Source organism: Oncorhynchus mykiss, chromosome 4 (assembly GCF_057628025.1).
Source record: "Oncorhynchus mykiss isolate SJ-2025 chromosome 4, ASM5762802v1, whole genome shotgun sequence".
Classification (NCBI taxonomy): Eukaryota; Metazoa; Chordata; class Actinopteri; order Salmoniformes; family Salmonidae; genus Oncorhynchus; species Oncorhynchus mykiss.
This window is the reverse complement of record NC_143025.1, coordinates 69789215-69806131: the sequence shown is the minus strand read 5'-3', so window position 1 is coordinate 69806131 and position 16917 is coordinate 69789215. Positions and strand designations below refer to the sequence as shown.

The window sequence follows — 16917 nt, the reverse complement described above, 5'->3', positions numbered from 1 at the left end:
TTACGTCTAGTCTGAAACCAGGCTGCAGAGCTATATATATGTAAGGTGACTAGGCAGGATTTTAGATCAACAGAATAGCAGCAGCTTATATGATGATTGTATGTGTGTAGAGTCGGTATACATTTTTATAACGTTCATAATAGAAATAGTCTATGTAGAACAAACATGCTTCTGACATGGAGAATACGGAATCACGTCAGCTCTATTCGTGGAATTTCTATCTGCAAAGTTCGAGAATGTTTGACAACTGAACGTGACCAAAATTTGCACTGGTTTGAGTCCAATAGACAAGAACTACATTTCCCACGAACCACTGGTCTCTATTTCGACACTGTAAACTGGCGGACGGGAGAATTGACACTGCATCTTGTGGAACAGCAACAAGTAAGATTAACTTTTGCTTTTAATAATACCTGAAAGAATAGCGCTAAAAGTATTCTTGGTCGATATGTCTTTCTTATCGATAATGTATTAATCGATCATGTAGGATATTGAGACTAATCAAACACGGTTGAAAGGTGTAAAGTTCGGATTGTTGTGACGAAATATCGGTGCGTGCATAGAAATGGAATGCTAGAATTTGACAAAATAATATTAGTAGGCCTATGTCCCCTTAATTAAATATATTTTGGGGTAATTTGGTAACAATTTTGGAAAGCAGTGCCTACGGTAGCCTACTTGTTTATATTGGTTATTGTAGCATATCCATTGTAGGCCTACCCAACTGTTATCTGAAATATATAAATATGTTAGGAATGATCTGTGAATAGATTCAACATTGAATACGCTTCATACCGTACTTGTAATTCCAGTCATCTCAATGCAATGCCTGTCTAGTCAGATTAGTGCATAACTGGACCTGTTTTTAGGAACAGCTGCAGTATTGGACAACAATCAGGTCCATAGCAGAGCAGACAAGTTATGTTGTATTAACTATGCATGCCAAGTTGCCACCATTGTAAATGTGTTGCCCTAGGCATTTTGAAGTACAACCTCAGTCAGCTCTCATCACAGGCCTGTTTTTGCTGGTTGCCATCTGCTTGTTCCAGAAAAAGGTTTTGTCTGGGCCCCCATGGAGGGAACTTCTAGGGCTCACTACTTTCATTTTATAATTTGTCATCAGAAGATCCAAAGGGACACATTTATTTTCTGATTTGCTGTATGGATATATTTATATAACTTTCTGTCAGGTGAAAAACAAGTTGTGTCTATCGATAAAGAGATGCTCACAACAAAATCAGATCTATGTTTCTAAGTTCTCCATGAAAGTTATGGTATCAGAGGCCAGCTAGAGAAAAGCTTTGTCATGCATTTTGACCCCAATGAATTGTTACTATGGGGCCTTGTCCACTCCATTCTTTACCTAATCCCTTCAGAACAGAATTCTGTGCAACAACAGTGCTCCAGTACTTTTGTTCTATTTTTCACATTGTCTGCTAACCTCTGGTCAATTGTCATAATTTTTCAGTAGCAATTTGTTTGCATAATGGATAAAGTAGTCAAGTCTGTTGTGCTGGTAACCATACATTTCAGGTGTTGCCGATGTATTTTTCTGTTATAAATGACATGATACACATAGCCTCCAAACAAAAACTATTCATTTACTCACTACTAAGCATTACATATAAGGACAGTGAATGGCATTATGAAAGGCGTGCATTGTAACATGTCTGCTGTCCCCGATTTTGTTTATTCTGTTCACTGGGTAACCCAGAAGGCAGTACAATGTTTACAGAGATTCTGTTAGCCCTGGTGGTGGGAGGAGTGGTCTACTTCCTGGTGCAGAGGAGTAAGAGGCATCAGCTGAAGAGTGAGGATGGCTGGTGGGGGGAGGGGACTCCCATGGCTGGGGAAGAAGATCTCAGCATTCGCCCCTACACAGTCCAAACAGATGACGAGGAGTTGGAGGTGAGGTGGAGGATTATGGGCCTAGAGGGCCGAGCTCTTAGAGAGTTAAGGCTTATGCAACAGTCTTTAGTTGAACCTCATGCTCAATGCTCCACCCAGGACCTGTACAGGCGAATAGACCAGACCCGACCCTCCCCCTCTCTAGAGGACAGCCAGTTCAACTACGGCTTCAACTCCCACTATCTGCAGAAGGTGGTCACCTACTGGAGACGTGACTTTGACTGGAGGAGACAAGTGGAAAAACTGAACAAATTCCCACATTACAAAACCAACATTGAAGGTGAGATGGTGTGTAGAGATGTATCAGTTATGTATAGAACAGATGAGACTGAACAAGCAGATCTATTGGCTGCCAGTAAATACAACATAACTAACTAACTAAGTCTACGTGAAACTTTGCACACACAAAAAACAAACAAATTGAGTCTCCAGGAAATGGCTTATGGTTCATTCACGCATCCTCTGACCTATGTATCAAGCAGACCACCATAGTCCCTGTGCCCAAGGAAGAGAAGATAACCTGCCTAAATGATTACTGCTCTGTGGCACTCATGTAGCCATGAAGTGCTTTGAAAGGTTGGTCATGACTCACATCAGCAGCATCCTCCCGGACACCCTAGACCCACTCCAATTCACATACCGCCCCAACAGATCCACAGATGACTCAATCGCACTCCACACTTCTTTTTCTCCACACTTCTTTTTCTCAAAAGGAACACCTATTTTAGAATGCTATTCATTGACTACAGCTCAGTGTTCAACACTATAGTACCCACAAAGCACATCACTAAGCTAAGGACCCTGGGACTAAACACCTCCCTCTGCAACTGGATCCTGGACTTCCTGACGGGCCGCCCCCAGGTGGTAAGGGAAGGCAACAACACGTCTGCCACGCTGATCCTTAACACTGGGGCCCCTCAGAGGTGTGTAACTTAGTCTCCTGCTGTACTCCCTGTTCACCCATGACTGCGTGGCCAAACACAACTCCAAAACCACCATTAAGTTTGCTGACGAGACAACATCACCGACAACGATGAGACGGCCTATAGGGAGGAGGTCAGAGAACTTGCAGTGTGGTGCCAGGACAACAACCTCTCCCTCAATGTGAGCAAGTCAAAAGAGCTGATCGTGGACTATAAGAAAAGGAGCACCGAACAGGCCCCCATTAACATCAACAGGGCTGTAGTGGAACGGGTCGAGAGTTTCAAGTTCCTTGGTGTCCACATCACCAACGAACTATCATGGTCCAAACACACCAAGACAGTCGTGAAGAGGGTACGAAAAAACCTTTTCCCCCTCAGGAGACAAAATATTTTGCATGGGTCCCCAGATCCTCAAACGGTTCTACAGCTGCACCATCGAGAGCATCCTGACCGGTTGCATCACCGCCTGGTATGGCAACTGCTCGGCATCTGACCGTAAGGCACTACAGAGTGTAGTGTGCACTGGGCCAAGCTTCCTGCCATCCAGGACCTATATACTAGGTGGTGTCAGAGGAAAGCCCATAAAATTGTCAGAGACTCCAGTCACCTAAGTTATAGACTGTTTTCTCTGCAACCGCACGGCAATCGGTACCAGAGCGCCAAGTCTAGGACCAAAAGGCTCCTCAACAGCTTCTACCCCCAGGCCATAAGACTGCTGAACAATTCATAAAACCGGCGCCGGACAATTTACATTGATCCCCCCCTCCTCTGTTTTGTACACTGCTGCTACTCGCTGTTTGTTTGTTACCTATGCATAGTCACTTCACCCCCACCTACATGTACAGATTACCTCAACTAGCCTGTACCCCCACACACTGACTCGGTACCTGTGCCCCCTGTATATAGCCTCGTTATTCTTTTTGTGTTAGTCTGCTTGGTAAATATTTTCTCCTTCTTGAACTGCACTGCTTGTAAGTAAGCATTTCACGGTAAAGTCTATACTTGTTGTATTCGGCATGTGACAAATAAAGTTTGATTTGATGATGTCTCAGGCATTGATGTCCACTACGTCCATGTGCGGCCCAAGAACCTCCCTGAGGGCGTGACTGCTGTGCCTCTGCTCATGGTGCACGGCTGGCCAGGCTCTTTCTACGAGTTCTACAGGATGATACCCCTCCTGACTCAACCCTCCAACCCAGACGACATCGTGTTTGAGGTGGTGTGTCCTTCCATCCCTGGGTACGGCTTCTCCGAGGCTCCACATAAGAAAGGTAAGTGGTTAGAGTCCTGTCTGAGGTTAAGGGTCACATATGCCCAGCCCATTGAATCTAACAAAGCATTTCTGCCAGATGAACATTATATTCAGTGACTTTATATTAATTTTCTCAAATGAATGATTCTGTTTATGTTGCAGGTTTTGACTCGGTGTGTGCGGCCCGTGTGTTCCACAAGCTGATGAAGAGACTGGGCTTCCAACAGTTCTATGCTCATGGAGGAGACTGGGGATGGATCGTCACTACCAACATGGCCCAGCTGGAGCCCAAGTAAGACAGACAGACACAGAAATATGGCCAGATCTTATCTTAAGCCATGGGAGACATATCTAATATTATGTTTGCCTCCATATTTATGGGATTTAGAATGCATGATAATGTTTTATGGGTGAATGAATAGGAAGTGAAAAAGCCTCAGTTTGACTCAGATTCAATGTTTGTTGTACTTCATCTCTCCTCTCTCATTTTTTTCGCCCCAGAATAATCAAAGGCTTACATCTCAACTTTGCTCCCCCCTCCAAACCGGGCCTGCCCGTGGTTCTGTCTATAATGCTGGGCCGCAGTTTCCCCAAGCTGTTTGGCTTCAACGAACACGACATTCAGCGCATCTACCCCGTTGTGCAGAACCTAGTGGTGGAGTCTGTCAAGGAGTCAGGATACATGCACATCCAGGCCACCAAGCCTGACACTGTGGGTAAGAGATGGAACCAGTTTAGAAGGGGAAGCGTTCTGGGCTACACACAGCTTTAACTGTTGCTTCTGTATAGACCAGGCCCAGGAATAAGAAACGGTGCTGTATCATGTCTGATCTCTTTCTATTAGGTCGAGCGTTGAATGATTCTCCGGTGGGTCTTGCTGCCTATATCTTGGAGAAGTTCTCCACCTGGACTGACCATGACTTCAGGAACCTGGATGACGGAGGACTTACGAGGTAGAACGTCTTAGACCTGAACCACAGCCGTTGTTGTAGAATAGGATAGTTGGTTAGTTTTCAAAAGGCTTCTTCATCAGATTACCATGTCCAGTTTTATGGCCTTTGTTTTTTTGGCACCTCTCTTTCCTTGCAGGAAGTTCAGTCTGGATGACCTGCTGACCAACGTGATGATCTACTGGACATCTGGCTGCATCATCTCCTCTATGCGCTTCTACAAGGAGAACTTCAGCAAGGGTCTTGACCAGCCACATTCAAAGTCAGTGGAATGTTGCTATGGAATATCTGTTTGTGCTGTGTAATATCTATGTTTGTGCTATGTAATAGTCTAACTAGCACGAGGAGCTCCACCTTCAGAACATAAATAACTTTGTCCTGGTAAGTGATGCTATTGAAGTAGAAAGGACAAACTCAATTTATGTTTTGGTTAACTATTGCACGTATTCACTCCCTCTCTACCCAGGATGCCAGTGCACGTGCCCACCGGTTTTGCCTGCTTCCCCAACGAGCTGATGCACACCCCCAAGCTGTGGGTGCAGCAGAAGTACCGCGAGCTGAAGACCTTCACGCCCATGGCCCGAGGAGGACACTTCGCCGCCATGGAGGAGCCAGAACTCATGGCCCAGGACATCCAGAACTTCACCAAGATGCAGGAGAAGATGAAGTGATCGCTCTGCACATCTGCCTTTCCTGTTTACCAAATGACACCAGATGCTAGGTCAGCGAGCACTGGTATTACAATAGCACTGACATGTGAAGTTACTTCCTGATAAACCCATAGAGAGAATGCTCTGCCATAGCTGCCTTTTTACACACATCTGGAAATGATTCTAGCCATGTCACATATCTGTTTGTGCTGTTTTGGCATGACAACGACCATATGACAGTCCCTCCAGGATTCTGCGATCGCAACTCGATAGATACTATGCGAGGGGCTTGCAAATTTGACCAATCACCGCACTATTTCTGCTTAAAACAGTAAAATCATTGCAATATTATCGCATAAAACTGACCCATCACCGCAGTACAAAAATAGGGCTTGCAATTTCAACCAATCACCGCACATTTTGCTGCATTATGTGGTTCAATCAAGCCACACGTCAACAAACTTTTCCCCTGATCAGCGCATTTCCATGACAAATTGAACAAAATCATTGCATATTGCCAAGCAAATGTCAGCACTGCTGCAGCAAAATCAAGCATTTTTGCCTGCAAATATCACAAAGGATCCCCATGAAATCCTGGAGGAAGGATATGTGACAAGACTACACAAACAGATCTGTGACCAGGCTAATATAGTACAGTAAAGCCTCCCATTGACTACTACCAATGAGATGGGGAAGAAAAGTGTTCCTCAACTTACTCTCTAGTTAGGAAATGATCCATGGACCAATTGAGAAGAGTGAATAGAAGACAATTTCGTGAAGGTTGTTCCTGAATCAATGTTGAGGAGAGCACAGATAGTTATGTTTTGATTACTCGCATAGTCTAGCTCTGAGTGGTTATCAAATGATGCACAAAATATCAGATATGTTTTAATTTTTGCAATAGTTGCCAGAGACTGAAATGTGTGTTTTATTCTGATCACCTGTTCTGTTGTTATTTACAATGTTATAGCATTCCATAAATAGCACTTTGCATTTATTTCAGAAACTAATCTATATATATTTTCTGGACAAATTATATTAATAAACATTTAAATTCAATTCTTGTTCTGTCTTTCTGCTAATGTCTATGGAATCACACCTAAGATATGTGACCTTGGTCCCCATTCAAGGTTTAATACCCAAAAATGGTATGATGATGGTACCAAGTGCAGTACCATCCTCCTAGTTGTCTATTATGGCAGGGAGACCAGAGGTTTCTCCAGCTGCTGCCAGGCCCTGGTGTTTCCCAAGCCCTGTGTCCTGCCCTGGGCCACCCCATTACTCTGAGGCTGCTCCCCTTGGCAGAGCACACCCGGGGGAGGTGTGGGTGGGGGAGATAAGGGCCGCTTGAGATCCCCACAGGACCTCACCAGATAAGGCAAGGGGAGGGAAAGAGACGGAGAAAGAGAGGGATGGTGGGAGAGGGAGGACATAGGACCACGATGCGCAGCGGAGAAGCTGTGACTGGAGATTGTTAGAGGGGCTGGGGAGCTGCGGTCAGAAAGCAGGCGAGCTTTGGGTCTCGGTTGGTTTTCAGTAGGGTGGCTGGGTGTCTGGAGCTGGTTGCTCTTGAGTTAAGTGGACAGTCTGAGGGCACCGCAGCCACGTAGGGATCCTAAGAAGTGGGTGAGTTAAACCTCTACAGAACACAGTAGATGCACACCTCAGGGTTATAGCTGGAAAGTAATTAAGTATTTGGAAGGTCCTCTGAGCTTTTGTTCATGTTAAGTAGCTCTACGAAATGAAATAGTGAATTCTTTCTGAATTACTTAACTTCTTTATTGTTGATGTCTGGACAATGTTAAGACGATTTACGTTAGGTATTTGCAGATTCAACTTCACACATCAGATCTTGTGGTCAGTGGTGGGAAAAGTACTCAATTGTCATCCTTGAGTAAAAGTAAAGATCCCTTAATAGAAAATGACTCAAGTAAAAGTCACCCAGTAAAATACTTGAGTAAAAGTCTAAAAGTATGTGGTTTTAAATATACTTAAGTATCAAAAGTATAAATCATTTCAAATTCCTTTTATTAAGCAAACTAGATGGTTTGACGGATGGCACACTCCAACACTCATTTACAAATGAAGCATTTGTGTTTAATGAATCTGCCAGATCAGAGGCGGTTGGGATGACCAGGGATGTTCTCATGTGTGAATTGGATCATTTTCCTGTCAAAATTTAACAAGTACTTGTGGGTGTCAGGGAAAATGTATGGAATAAAAAGTACATTATTTGCTTTTGGAATGTAGTGAAGTAAAAGTTGGCATAAATATAAATAGTAAAGTACAGATAGCCCTAAAAACATTAAGTAGTACTTTAAAGTGTTTTTACTTTACACCACTGCTTGTGGTATGGAACCTGATTTTATAGCGCTCTCTGGCTCTTTAAATGTTACATAAATTGGTATGTCATTTATTTCTCATTTACCCTGTAAATGTAATGAAACTGAAGTGTTCCTGTTCCTACTGCGTGGTACAGGTGAGGTCTGGGGGTGTGACGGGTGTGCAGCCCAGCAGGGCTATGAAGTCCCAACACTCCCCAGAGAACGCGGCCAGGGAAAGGAGCCGTGTGCGTAACCTCCGCCAGGCCTTCCACAGCCTGCAGGCAGCCCTGCCCTCTGTCCCCCGTGACACCAAGCTCTCCAAGCTGGACGTCCTGGTCCTGGCCACCGACTACATCGCCCATCTTACTGAGACCCTGGACCAGGGCGGGGCTCTATCTGAACTCACAGTGCCCCCCAGGGCAGGGGGCTACCTCCACCCAGTCAAGGTTGGTGACATCAAACTACCTGGGTGCTTATCTTTTTCGTTCCTTGGTTATCATAGCTTATAACCTTGATCTGTCCAGATGATCAGTTAAAATCAGACATGAATTGTAGTGTAACAGCACTGTAGTAGGATGTCCACAGCAGGCATTACTAATTCTTACATTATCTCTGACATTCACAAAGAGTTTTAATTTGGTATGACTTATTACAATCATACAGACTAACTGAAGTTTAACATGTCTCCTGTCCTGACAGAAGTGGCCGATGCGCTCCTTGCTGTACTGTGGGAGTGTGGGAGCACTGCTGTCAGCCAATCAGAAGCCAGCATCAGGGGAGGAGGAAACACATCCACTGACCCCTACCCCAGAGGTCGACATGGACCAATCCGTTTAGGACTAGGAGCGTTGAAATACAATAAATCCAACTGTGATGCTTATGAAACTGCAGCGAATGGCAATGTAATGTATGTGCTGAACACGGAAACACCTAGAACAATGTCAAGATAGAAATCAAATACACCAAAATCAAAGGATCGCTTTGATTAGCACATTAAATCACTCATTTATTACAGAAGCACAAGTCACTACTTGAGAAAAGTGTGTGAAATATTTGTTAGGGACAGATCTAAAATTTACTGGGGGAGGGGCTGGTCCAACTCAAGGTGTCAAAAAATAAATGCACCCTCTCCCAAACATAAAACAATATTTTCACATGACCTTCCCATTGTACTGAAAAATAAATTGAACACCCTCCCCTCTCGTAGAATTAACTCTGTTATTAATACGACCACAAATAACCGTTTATAAACGGGGATGTCGACTGTGCCACTTTAGCATGCTTTTGTGGCACAGTCGATGCCATGCAGGACTACGGGCCAGAAGGTTGAGGTAGTGTTTCCTTACACTACGAAGAGATCTGGCTGCAGACAATGATCAGCTAGGGGGAAATCAGATTTTCAACATTTTGATGCCGTAGTTATAATTATATAAAATATATGCTACAAATTTTCCACCAACAGGTTTCTGTGCCAATGCACCACACTACCGATAAACAAAGCATACCGACTTCAATATTAGGGCGGCACACAATTGGCCCACCGTCGTCCGGGTTCGGGTTTGGCCGTGCTAAGACGTAATTGAAAATAAGAATTTGTTCTAAACCGACTTGCCTAGTTAAATAAAGGTCAAATAAATAAATATCATGGTTTCTGTTTTCAACATAATAAATAGACTAGATAAATATCGACAAACAGAAAATTTCCCACCTTACCTTGTAGGCTTATCCAAATTCGATGGCTTGACAATCTCCGAATGTCATTTAACTTTTTGGTGTTTTGTAACAGATGTCTCTTTCCATTCAGCAATTGGCAGCTGCACAGTTTGGATTGATTGAAGGATAAATGTTATTTGTAAAGATTTTAAAAGTGACCCGGATTGCACAATAAAGTCAGGGACTTATTTCCATTGTGGTTCCTATTTTATTTATTTTTTTACATTCAAAGCAATATTCCAGTGACTTATTTTGTGTTTTCAGCTTTAAGATGAATTAAAGTTGATCTCCTGGATTTGTTTAATTTTTAGTGGTATAGTTGTATTGGGGGTTGGAGTGAAAGGATGGACAGATTAACAGAAAGGGAGGATTGTTGTGAGAATATTTGGCAACCATGCATTCAGCTGTGGAGCCCTGAGTACTAGTCCAGATCTGTGCTATTTTAATTTTTAACCCAAATTCTTATTTTCAATGACGGCCTAGGAACAGTGGGTTAACTGCCTGTTCAGGGGCAGAACGACAGATTTGTGGATGAAAATGCAAATCCTTGTCAGATCGGGGATTTGAACTAGTTACTAGTCCAACGCTCTAACCACTAGGCTACCCTGCCGCCCTGATATAATGACTGCTTTAGAGTACAAATGTATTCAAACAGCAGACAAACATTACTACATTTATGTAATTAACTTTATGTTATGGCTTTGTTTGAGCTATCAAACATACAGCGAGCTCCAAAAGAATTGGGACAGTGACACGTTGTTGTTTAGGCTCTGTACAACATCACTTTGGATTTGTTATGGCATTTTCATCCATATCGGGAGATTCGTTTAGAAATTAGAGCACTTTGTCTTTGTCACTTTTATTTTAAATAAGAATAGAATATGTTTGTAAATGCTTCTTCGTTAATGTAGATGCTACCATGATTACAGATAATCCTGAATGAATCCTGAATAAATTAGACACAAATATCACACCCCCAAGACATGCTAACCCCTCACCATTACAATAACAGGGGAGGTTAGCTTTTTTTTGGGGAGGGGTTTGATGCGTCTAACTTTGACTCATTATTCACGATTCATTCATGATTATCTGTAATCATGGTAGCATCCACATTAATGTAGAAGTGTTTAGAAACATATTCTATTCTTATTTACAATAAAAGTGACTCCAAAATTACACAATACATTTACCATTCATTTATTTTGGGCACAAAATAATCTGAAACAACCAAAATGAAAAGCAAATGCCAACAAATTTGTAGTCTCACAAGCTTGATGTAATCATTGCGTGCTATGGAATTGCAAGTGCTTCTACACTTGCATTGCTTGCTGTTTGGGGTTTTAGACTGGGTTTCTGTACAGAACTTTGTGACATCAGCTGATGTAAGAAGGGCTTTATAAATACATTTGATTGATTGATTGCATATGGGACCAAATACAAAACTTGTTACTACTTTAATACACAAGTGAATTTGTCCCAATACTTTTGGTCCCCTAAAATGGGGGGACTATGTATACAAAGCTGTAATTTCTAAGCAGTTCACCCAATATGGATGAAAACATACCTTCCAATGAAAGCTGACAGTCTGCATTTTAACCTCGTAGTCATTGTATCATTTCAAATCTAAAGTGCTGGAGTTATCGCCCAGAAACTGTACACTACCGTGAAATCCTGAGGCAATTTCAACATTTCGTCAGGAGAGACGTGGTAGACACATATTTCATATTCTGATATTGACCAAGAAATACACTTGTGACAAACACAATGCACAATGATTAACTCCACTAGCACACAGCTAATGTCTAAACAGACTGTTGCCACGTATTTGTGCTCAGGCAGACAGAAACCGCTTTTGTTGGCTGTAACATGGACGAGACCATAGAAGCATGGTCGTCATTATGTCTCCCCCTTGAGCAACATGGGCTCAGGTCCACAAGAAACGGTACAACGTTCAAGGCTAGCTCTATAAATCTGTTGGGGGGATCTGATAAACCCCCCCCCCCTTCACGCTCATATTAATGGCTAATTTGGACCTGCCAGAGCTGTGCTACTAAGCCAGGGGTTACGGAGGGAAAGGAGAGGGCAGACATTGTGGTGAAAGAACGTGGGAATGCTAGACAGACAGTACTGCCCAACGTTCCAGCATTCCAACTAAGGTTATTCTGAAGTCGAGATCTCAGTGGATAAAGCCGACTGGCCAGGGAGGATCTGTTGCATTGGGCAATATAATGAATGGGTATACATTTGAATTCTCATATACTCATTTTTAATGGCAAACCTATACTGCATGCCAGGCCATGGATTCTCCAATTATATTATTTAAATGTACCAAGTGTCCTCAAAGTGAGGGTCATCAACTAACAAACTTGATTTAAAACAGCCCTTTTGGCTTGAACCGCAAACAGATCTTTAGGTGTGAGTGAATGTGGATATTTGTGCCAATAAACCCCTATAACCCTGATCTCCCTTCATGTTAGGAGATAATTGTTTCTGTATCTCCAGCACATTATATCCAGTACACACTGATTGCTGGGTAAATTTATGAAGCTTTCTGTCCAGTTTCCCCTCGTTGGCCTGGCTTAGCTGGAACTGAGCAGAGGAAGTGGAGAGGGCAGACAAGGAGGAAGAGGAGTAGGGAGTACGGTAAAACTCAACAACTTGGTCCATGAGAAAAATAGAGCGTTTTTAATATACAAGACATGTTGATGGTTTGATCCAGGGAAAGGTCCAAGAGAGGTAACTAAGAGAGGTTCCTAATACACACAACATATCCTTCTGTCTAGCTTCCTTCCTGCTTAAAATGTGTAAAATCCAAGTTTATCTACCAACTCAGTGGCCTTGTGATTTGAGTTTGGGAGTTCAATCCCCGGCTGACTCATACCAAAGGGACCGGCTGACTCATACCAAAGGGACCGGCTGACTCATACCAAAGGGACCGGCTGACTCATACCAAAGGGACCTCTGCTTGGCACTCAGCATTAAGGACCTATATTGGGGGTAAGGCCCTGCGATAGACTACTGTCCTGTCCAGGTGGTGTACTTGTACAGCTGACTCATACCAAAAGGGACCTGGTGCCTCACCTGCTCCTATGAACCGTTCTGGCTCGCACAAACCAGGGCTCATACAAGGCTACTTACTTCAACTATTGAGGTTTCAGTCAGAGGCAACAATACTTGGCAACGGATAGAGTTCCCTCTGAGTCTACCACTTGAATTAGCATATCACCAGTAGGAGGGACTGCAGTGGGGCTGAATGAGGGGCCTGGTGTGGTGGCAATAGACGGTTTGCGGTCATTGGCACAAAGCTGGGATAATAGTGTTCCAACATGGGGAAAGAGACGCCACAGGAGTGGCACATGACCCAGTGACCCAGAGTCAGAGTGACCCGCCAGAGAGAGAGAGAGAGAGAGGAGCTGAAAGAAGCAGGGAGAATGAAGGCTACAGGATACTGCAATGATAACAGCCCTCCCTCAGGATGGGGAAGGCATAAACACAAGAGGAAGGCCCCCACTCTTTCGCTCAAAATGAATGCTGATTAAACAAACCCTGCGAGGGCTCTATCAAATTGATGTACAAGAAACTTCTTCAAATCATCCAATCAAACATTTTATTTTCAAAAACAGAGCAACGATGGATCTTACCACTTACAATTCATTCACTTAAACATTTCATTTTGAGAGGACAAATACATGACAATGTTGTGAAATAATGACCACTAGAGTGGTCAGACACAGAATTAGCCTCTATTGAAGACTCATTTCATGTTCGGTAGTGTCCAAAATAGAAAAAGGTACCACTTTTCCAATAGGGAAGCTCAGTTCTGTTCTCTTTTTGAAAACGTTCACTCCCATTTTGACTTAATGAACAGGACACAGACATTCTGTTTGGTGAACGAATGGAGCTCTACTCCAACCTGTCACAGCTGCCCCTGTGTAGTGTGCTGGTAGGATGAACCAATCAACATCCATGAAATCCAACAGCATTAAAAAAAAGATTACAATACAGAGATCAAATGAAGGGCCAGCCAAAGCAGTGTAGTTGACCAAACTCCACTGCTTATGGTTTTGTGGAATACATACTAGGAATAATTCATACAAATGGGAGAACAAATATTGACAATAAATAGAGTCAGAATATTTATTATCGTTTGAAATGATCAAGTGCTTCTCTCTCATGGCCAAGTGCGTTCTAAATGTACCCTAAACCAAACACACTTCATAGTAACTTGGTATTGATGCTATGGTTACAGACCACTCAGGATTGGTCATTTAAGAGGCCATGATTTACAGGTTGTCTTTACATGGGTACATTGTGTGTTATTCGATCTTGGAGTTAGTTTCCTGGTGTGATTTGTAGGGGTTTAATATTCAAGCAAACACAATACAACTGTTTTGGCCTTCATATGCACGTGTCGCTCTACAGTTCATATATTTTCTAGGTAGATGTCCGTGCCAACTTAAGAGAAAGATAACAGCAACAGAATTGGTCTTGATGGTGCTCAGAGTGTATTTCAGTATTACTAGAACACAGTGATAAACCCACATTGGGTAAGTTGACATCTGTTCACGTCGGACTAAGTTCACCTGAAACATGTCCTGGAATGAGGTGGGCTTCACTTAATTTGATGGGTAGCATTACAGATACTTGAAATGTGTAACTTAAAGTATAAAACAGGAATCAATGCTGTCCCATTTGATCAGACAATTAAATAGATTATCTCTATACATCAACTTAAATCATCAAAACACCAACGTTGTCAGTCACAGGACATAAATATCCTCTGTTAAAGCAGTGGGGGGGGGGGACGAGCCAAAAGTCATGTACGTAAAGTTAAGAAACATCCAAGACACACATGGAGAATCATTATAGCTGTGCGATACAGCCGAAGTCTACTTGATCACAATCCTGATTACACACCGATCAGTTGTCAAATTAACAGAACTACATTTAACACAAACTACTGATGAGGCACTTCATGACAACTATGGGATCTACAGTATGGATGGATTGAGAGGACATGGTATTCTACATTCAATAATGTCACTAGCAAACCAACAGTTTGTCTGGTTGTCTCAATGAAAGTAAGTAGAGCAGACTCAATGGCCTTTCTCTCTCTAAAAACATGATCCCAGTAAATGGCAAATGAGGGTGATCCCTTGTGCTCTATAGATCTGTATGCTGCTCTTATCTAAGTACGTATTCATTTACTATAGCAGCTTGAAAGGCAAACGTTAAACAAAGGCCATGTAAAGCAAACAGACGTACGGAGCCTAAGAAACCAAAGCTATCGATTAAGGGCGCTTTCACATATTTCTGTATGATCCGTATCCTCGAGCATTTGGTACCTGATCCGAGCTATAAAACATGTAAAACGCAAATGAGCCCTGGCTCAAACTGATCCTGGACCTGGGTGAGTGGCGGGTCCAAGTTCCAGGACCAGAGTACAAGGTATAGTGACGCAGCAGCGTGAGTCGTGTGAAACCTTTTGCCCGTTGTTAACAAGCTAGCTTCCTAACGGCATGTGGAATGTGTCTCGCAAATCACATTCGGAAACGGTTATTTTCAGATCTTGAGAAAGCAAAACGTATTTTGTAGATTGTCACAATTCAGGAAACCGATCAAGGATACCGAATGTCATATGTGAAAAGGACCTAGAACACGGTCACTATGCCTTAAGTTGTCTACTGGGACATCAAATATTTTGTAATATTCTTAGTCCATCTGACGTACCTGCTTAATCTTCTCTATAAAAATAACATGCAGTGACAGTTACATCTGAAGTACCTCGCTCTTCACTGCCTGGTCGCTACCTGATTTCTCTTCGATAAACAGAAAGACTTGGGTCCATTTTCACAGTCATTGGAACAACTCATTGTGCGCGTGTGCGGCCACAATCCTTCAATCATAATTGGACAAAATCACAGAGTGACACAATCACAGTCCAGGCTTTGGTTCAGTCCAACAATGACGAGACTTCTCCTCAGCTCGGAGCGTGATTGCCACTTGTGTTGCGTTAGTATTTCTCCATCCAGGAATCCACCTTGATTCAGACATTTTGGCTCTTCTCAAAACTCCAGTTTCATAACTAGTGATTTCCAGTTACTTCAGTTCAGGAAAACTGACCAGGGCCATCGTTAATGAGGTACCAATGAATTCAAGATACCCCTGGACCCCCATCCACTAACCGCGTTTTATTACACCATTCTTCAATCTAGCAAAGGACTCTGGCTCTGACTCTCTTAACCACCAGAGATTTGTGGTGTATCAGTTTCTCCAGGAAGTAAGGGTCAGAGGTGAAACTCCCTGTTCCTCCACATTGACCCTGTGGCGCTTGATGGAAGTCATGTCCAGGAACCCTGAGTCTCCATTGCCCTCCGGTCCTATGTGGATCTTCTCCCCTGGGGCAGAGAAAGCTGAGCAGTAGGGGGGCTTGTGAAAGTGCTGGGACTTGGCTGGGGGCTGTGTGTGTGTGTGTTGGGGGGAGGGGGTGTCTACAAGGCCGTCTCCTGCAACGTGTGAGCCAGCCGGCAGGAAGGCTGAGGGGTTGCGGTCTCCTCGTCCTCATCCTTCTCCCGCTCCGTCTCCTCAGTCTTCTCCTCCTCTTTGGGATGGGACACTCCATTGCTCTCCTTCCGAGCCATCTGGTAAGGATGCGTGTCGATAGCTTTGGGCTGAATTACATTTAGAAAGATGAAGAAAAGAAACAGCGAGTGGCTATCACAATAACTGTAAAGGGCATTCACAATTACTACTCTGTAACAATGTTACGGCTGGTATGTTGGTTTTCACTGGTTCATAGGCGGTATCCTCCATCTCTGAGGCCTGCAGCCTACCTTCTGTGGCAGTGGGGTGACACAGCAGAGTATCTCCCTGTAGCATTCAGGCAGGAAGAAGAGCAGGTTGCCCAGGACAGGGTACACCGTCCCTGGGGTCAGGTCCTTCTCCTTCATAGGACCGGTCAGCAGGCTGACTATCAGTCCCACTATCACCACAGTGGTAGAGTTGTGGGCACTGTACCACAAATAGGATAGATTGTACAGGGCCTGCACACCCGTAGGCCTGGAGAGACAAACAGGTACTTGGTCAGATTCCTATCATCATCCCTAAAACAGTTTGAATAGTTTTGGAGGGATACAGTTCAAGTGCTTTATGTTTGATGCTGGTGTTCTGGTTCCAATGCTACCAATTCAACGAGGA

General features: G+C 43.4%; 3 protein-coding genes across 6 annotated transcripts in view; 2 read left to right on the top strand and 1 right to left on the bottom strand.

The window, feature by feature from the left end:
* The first annotated feature begins 34 nt into the window (after positions 1–34).
* Positions 35–6742, top strand: LOC110522278 (epoxide hydrolase 1). Of its 2 annotated transcripts, XM_021600541.3 has the most exons (9): positions 35–384; positions 1715–1908; positions 2008–2188; positions 3884–4102; positions 4246–4375; positions 4585–4799; positions 4928–5036; positions 5173–5295; positions 5500–6742. In XM_021600541.3, exons 2-9 carry the CDS (start codon positions 1726–1728, stop codon positions 5702–5704), a joined length of 1365 nt encoding a protein of 454 aa, XP_021456216.3. In that variant the 5' UTR covers positions 35–384; positions 1715–1725; the 3' UTR covers positions 5705–6742. The 2 variants fall into 2 exon arrangements, with proteins under 2 accessions (XP_021456216.3, XP_090089024.1); XM_090232898.1 differs by lacking the exons at positions 1715–1908; positions 2008–2188 and having other exon boundaries at positions 63–384.
* Positions 6743–7053: 311 nt separating this feature from the next.
* Positions 7054–10024, top strand: LOC110522279 (transcription factor 23). Its single transcript, XM_021600542.3, has 3 exons — positions 7054–7309; positions 8163–8453; positions 8707–10024. The coding sequence occupies exons 2-3, from the start codon at positions 8205–8207 to the stop codon at positions 8842–8844; spliced, it is 387 nt and encodes a 128-aa protein (XP_021456217.1). The 5' UTR covers positions 7054–7309; positions 8163–8204; the 3' UTR covers positions 8845–10024.
* A 3280-nt stretch (positions 10025–13304) lies between these two features.
* Positions 13305–16917, bottom strand: part of LOC110522277 (sodium-dependent multivitamin transporter) — a 38632-nt gene continuing 35019 nt past the window's right edge. For all 3 annotated transcript variants that reach the window (XM_021600539.3, XM_021600538.3, XM_090232897.1), the window contains exons 15-16: positions 16554–16779; positions 13305–16391 (exon numbers count right to left, since the gene is read on the bottom strand). In XM_021600539.3, the coding sequence (XP_021456214.1) occupies positions 16212–16391; positions 16554–16779 (406 nt within the window). In that variant the 3' untranslated portion in view covers positions 13305–16211. The remainder of the gene's footprint in view (positions 16392–16553; positions 16780–16917) is intronic.

Bases quoted from the DNA above. Each gene is read 5' to 3' on its own strand.
- LOC110522279 (XM_021600542.3), top strand. From the start codon at position 8,205: ATGAAGTCCCAACACTCCCCAGAGAACGCGGCCAGGGAAAGGAGCCGT. The intron at 8,454-8,706 runs GTTGGTGACATC...CTGTCCTGACAG, and splicing joins GCTACCTCCACCCAGTCAAG to AAGTGGCCGATGCGCTCCTT.
- LOC110522278 (XM_021600541.3), top strand. From the start codon at position 1,726: ATGTTTACAGAGATTCTGTTAGCCCTGGTGGTGGGAGGAGTGGTCTAC. The intron at 4,800-4,927 runs GTAAGAGATGGA...TCTTTCTATTAG, and splicing joins CACCAAGCCTGACACTGTGG to GTCGAGCGTTGAATGATTCT. The intron at 5,037-5,172 runs GTAGAACGTCTT...CTTTCCTTGCAG, and splicing joins GATGACGGAGGACTTACGAG to GAAGTTCAGTCTGGATGACC.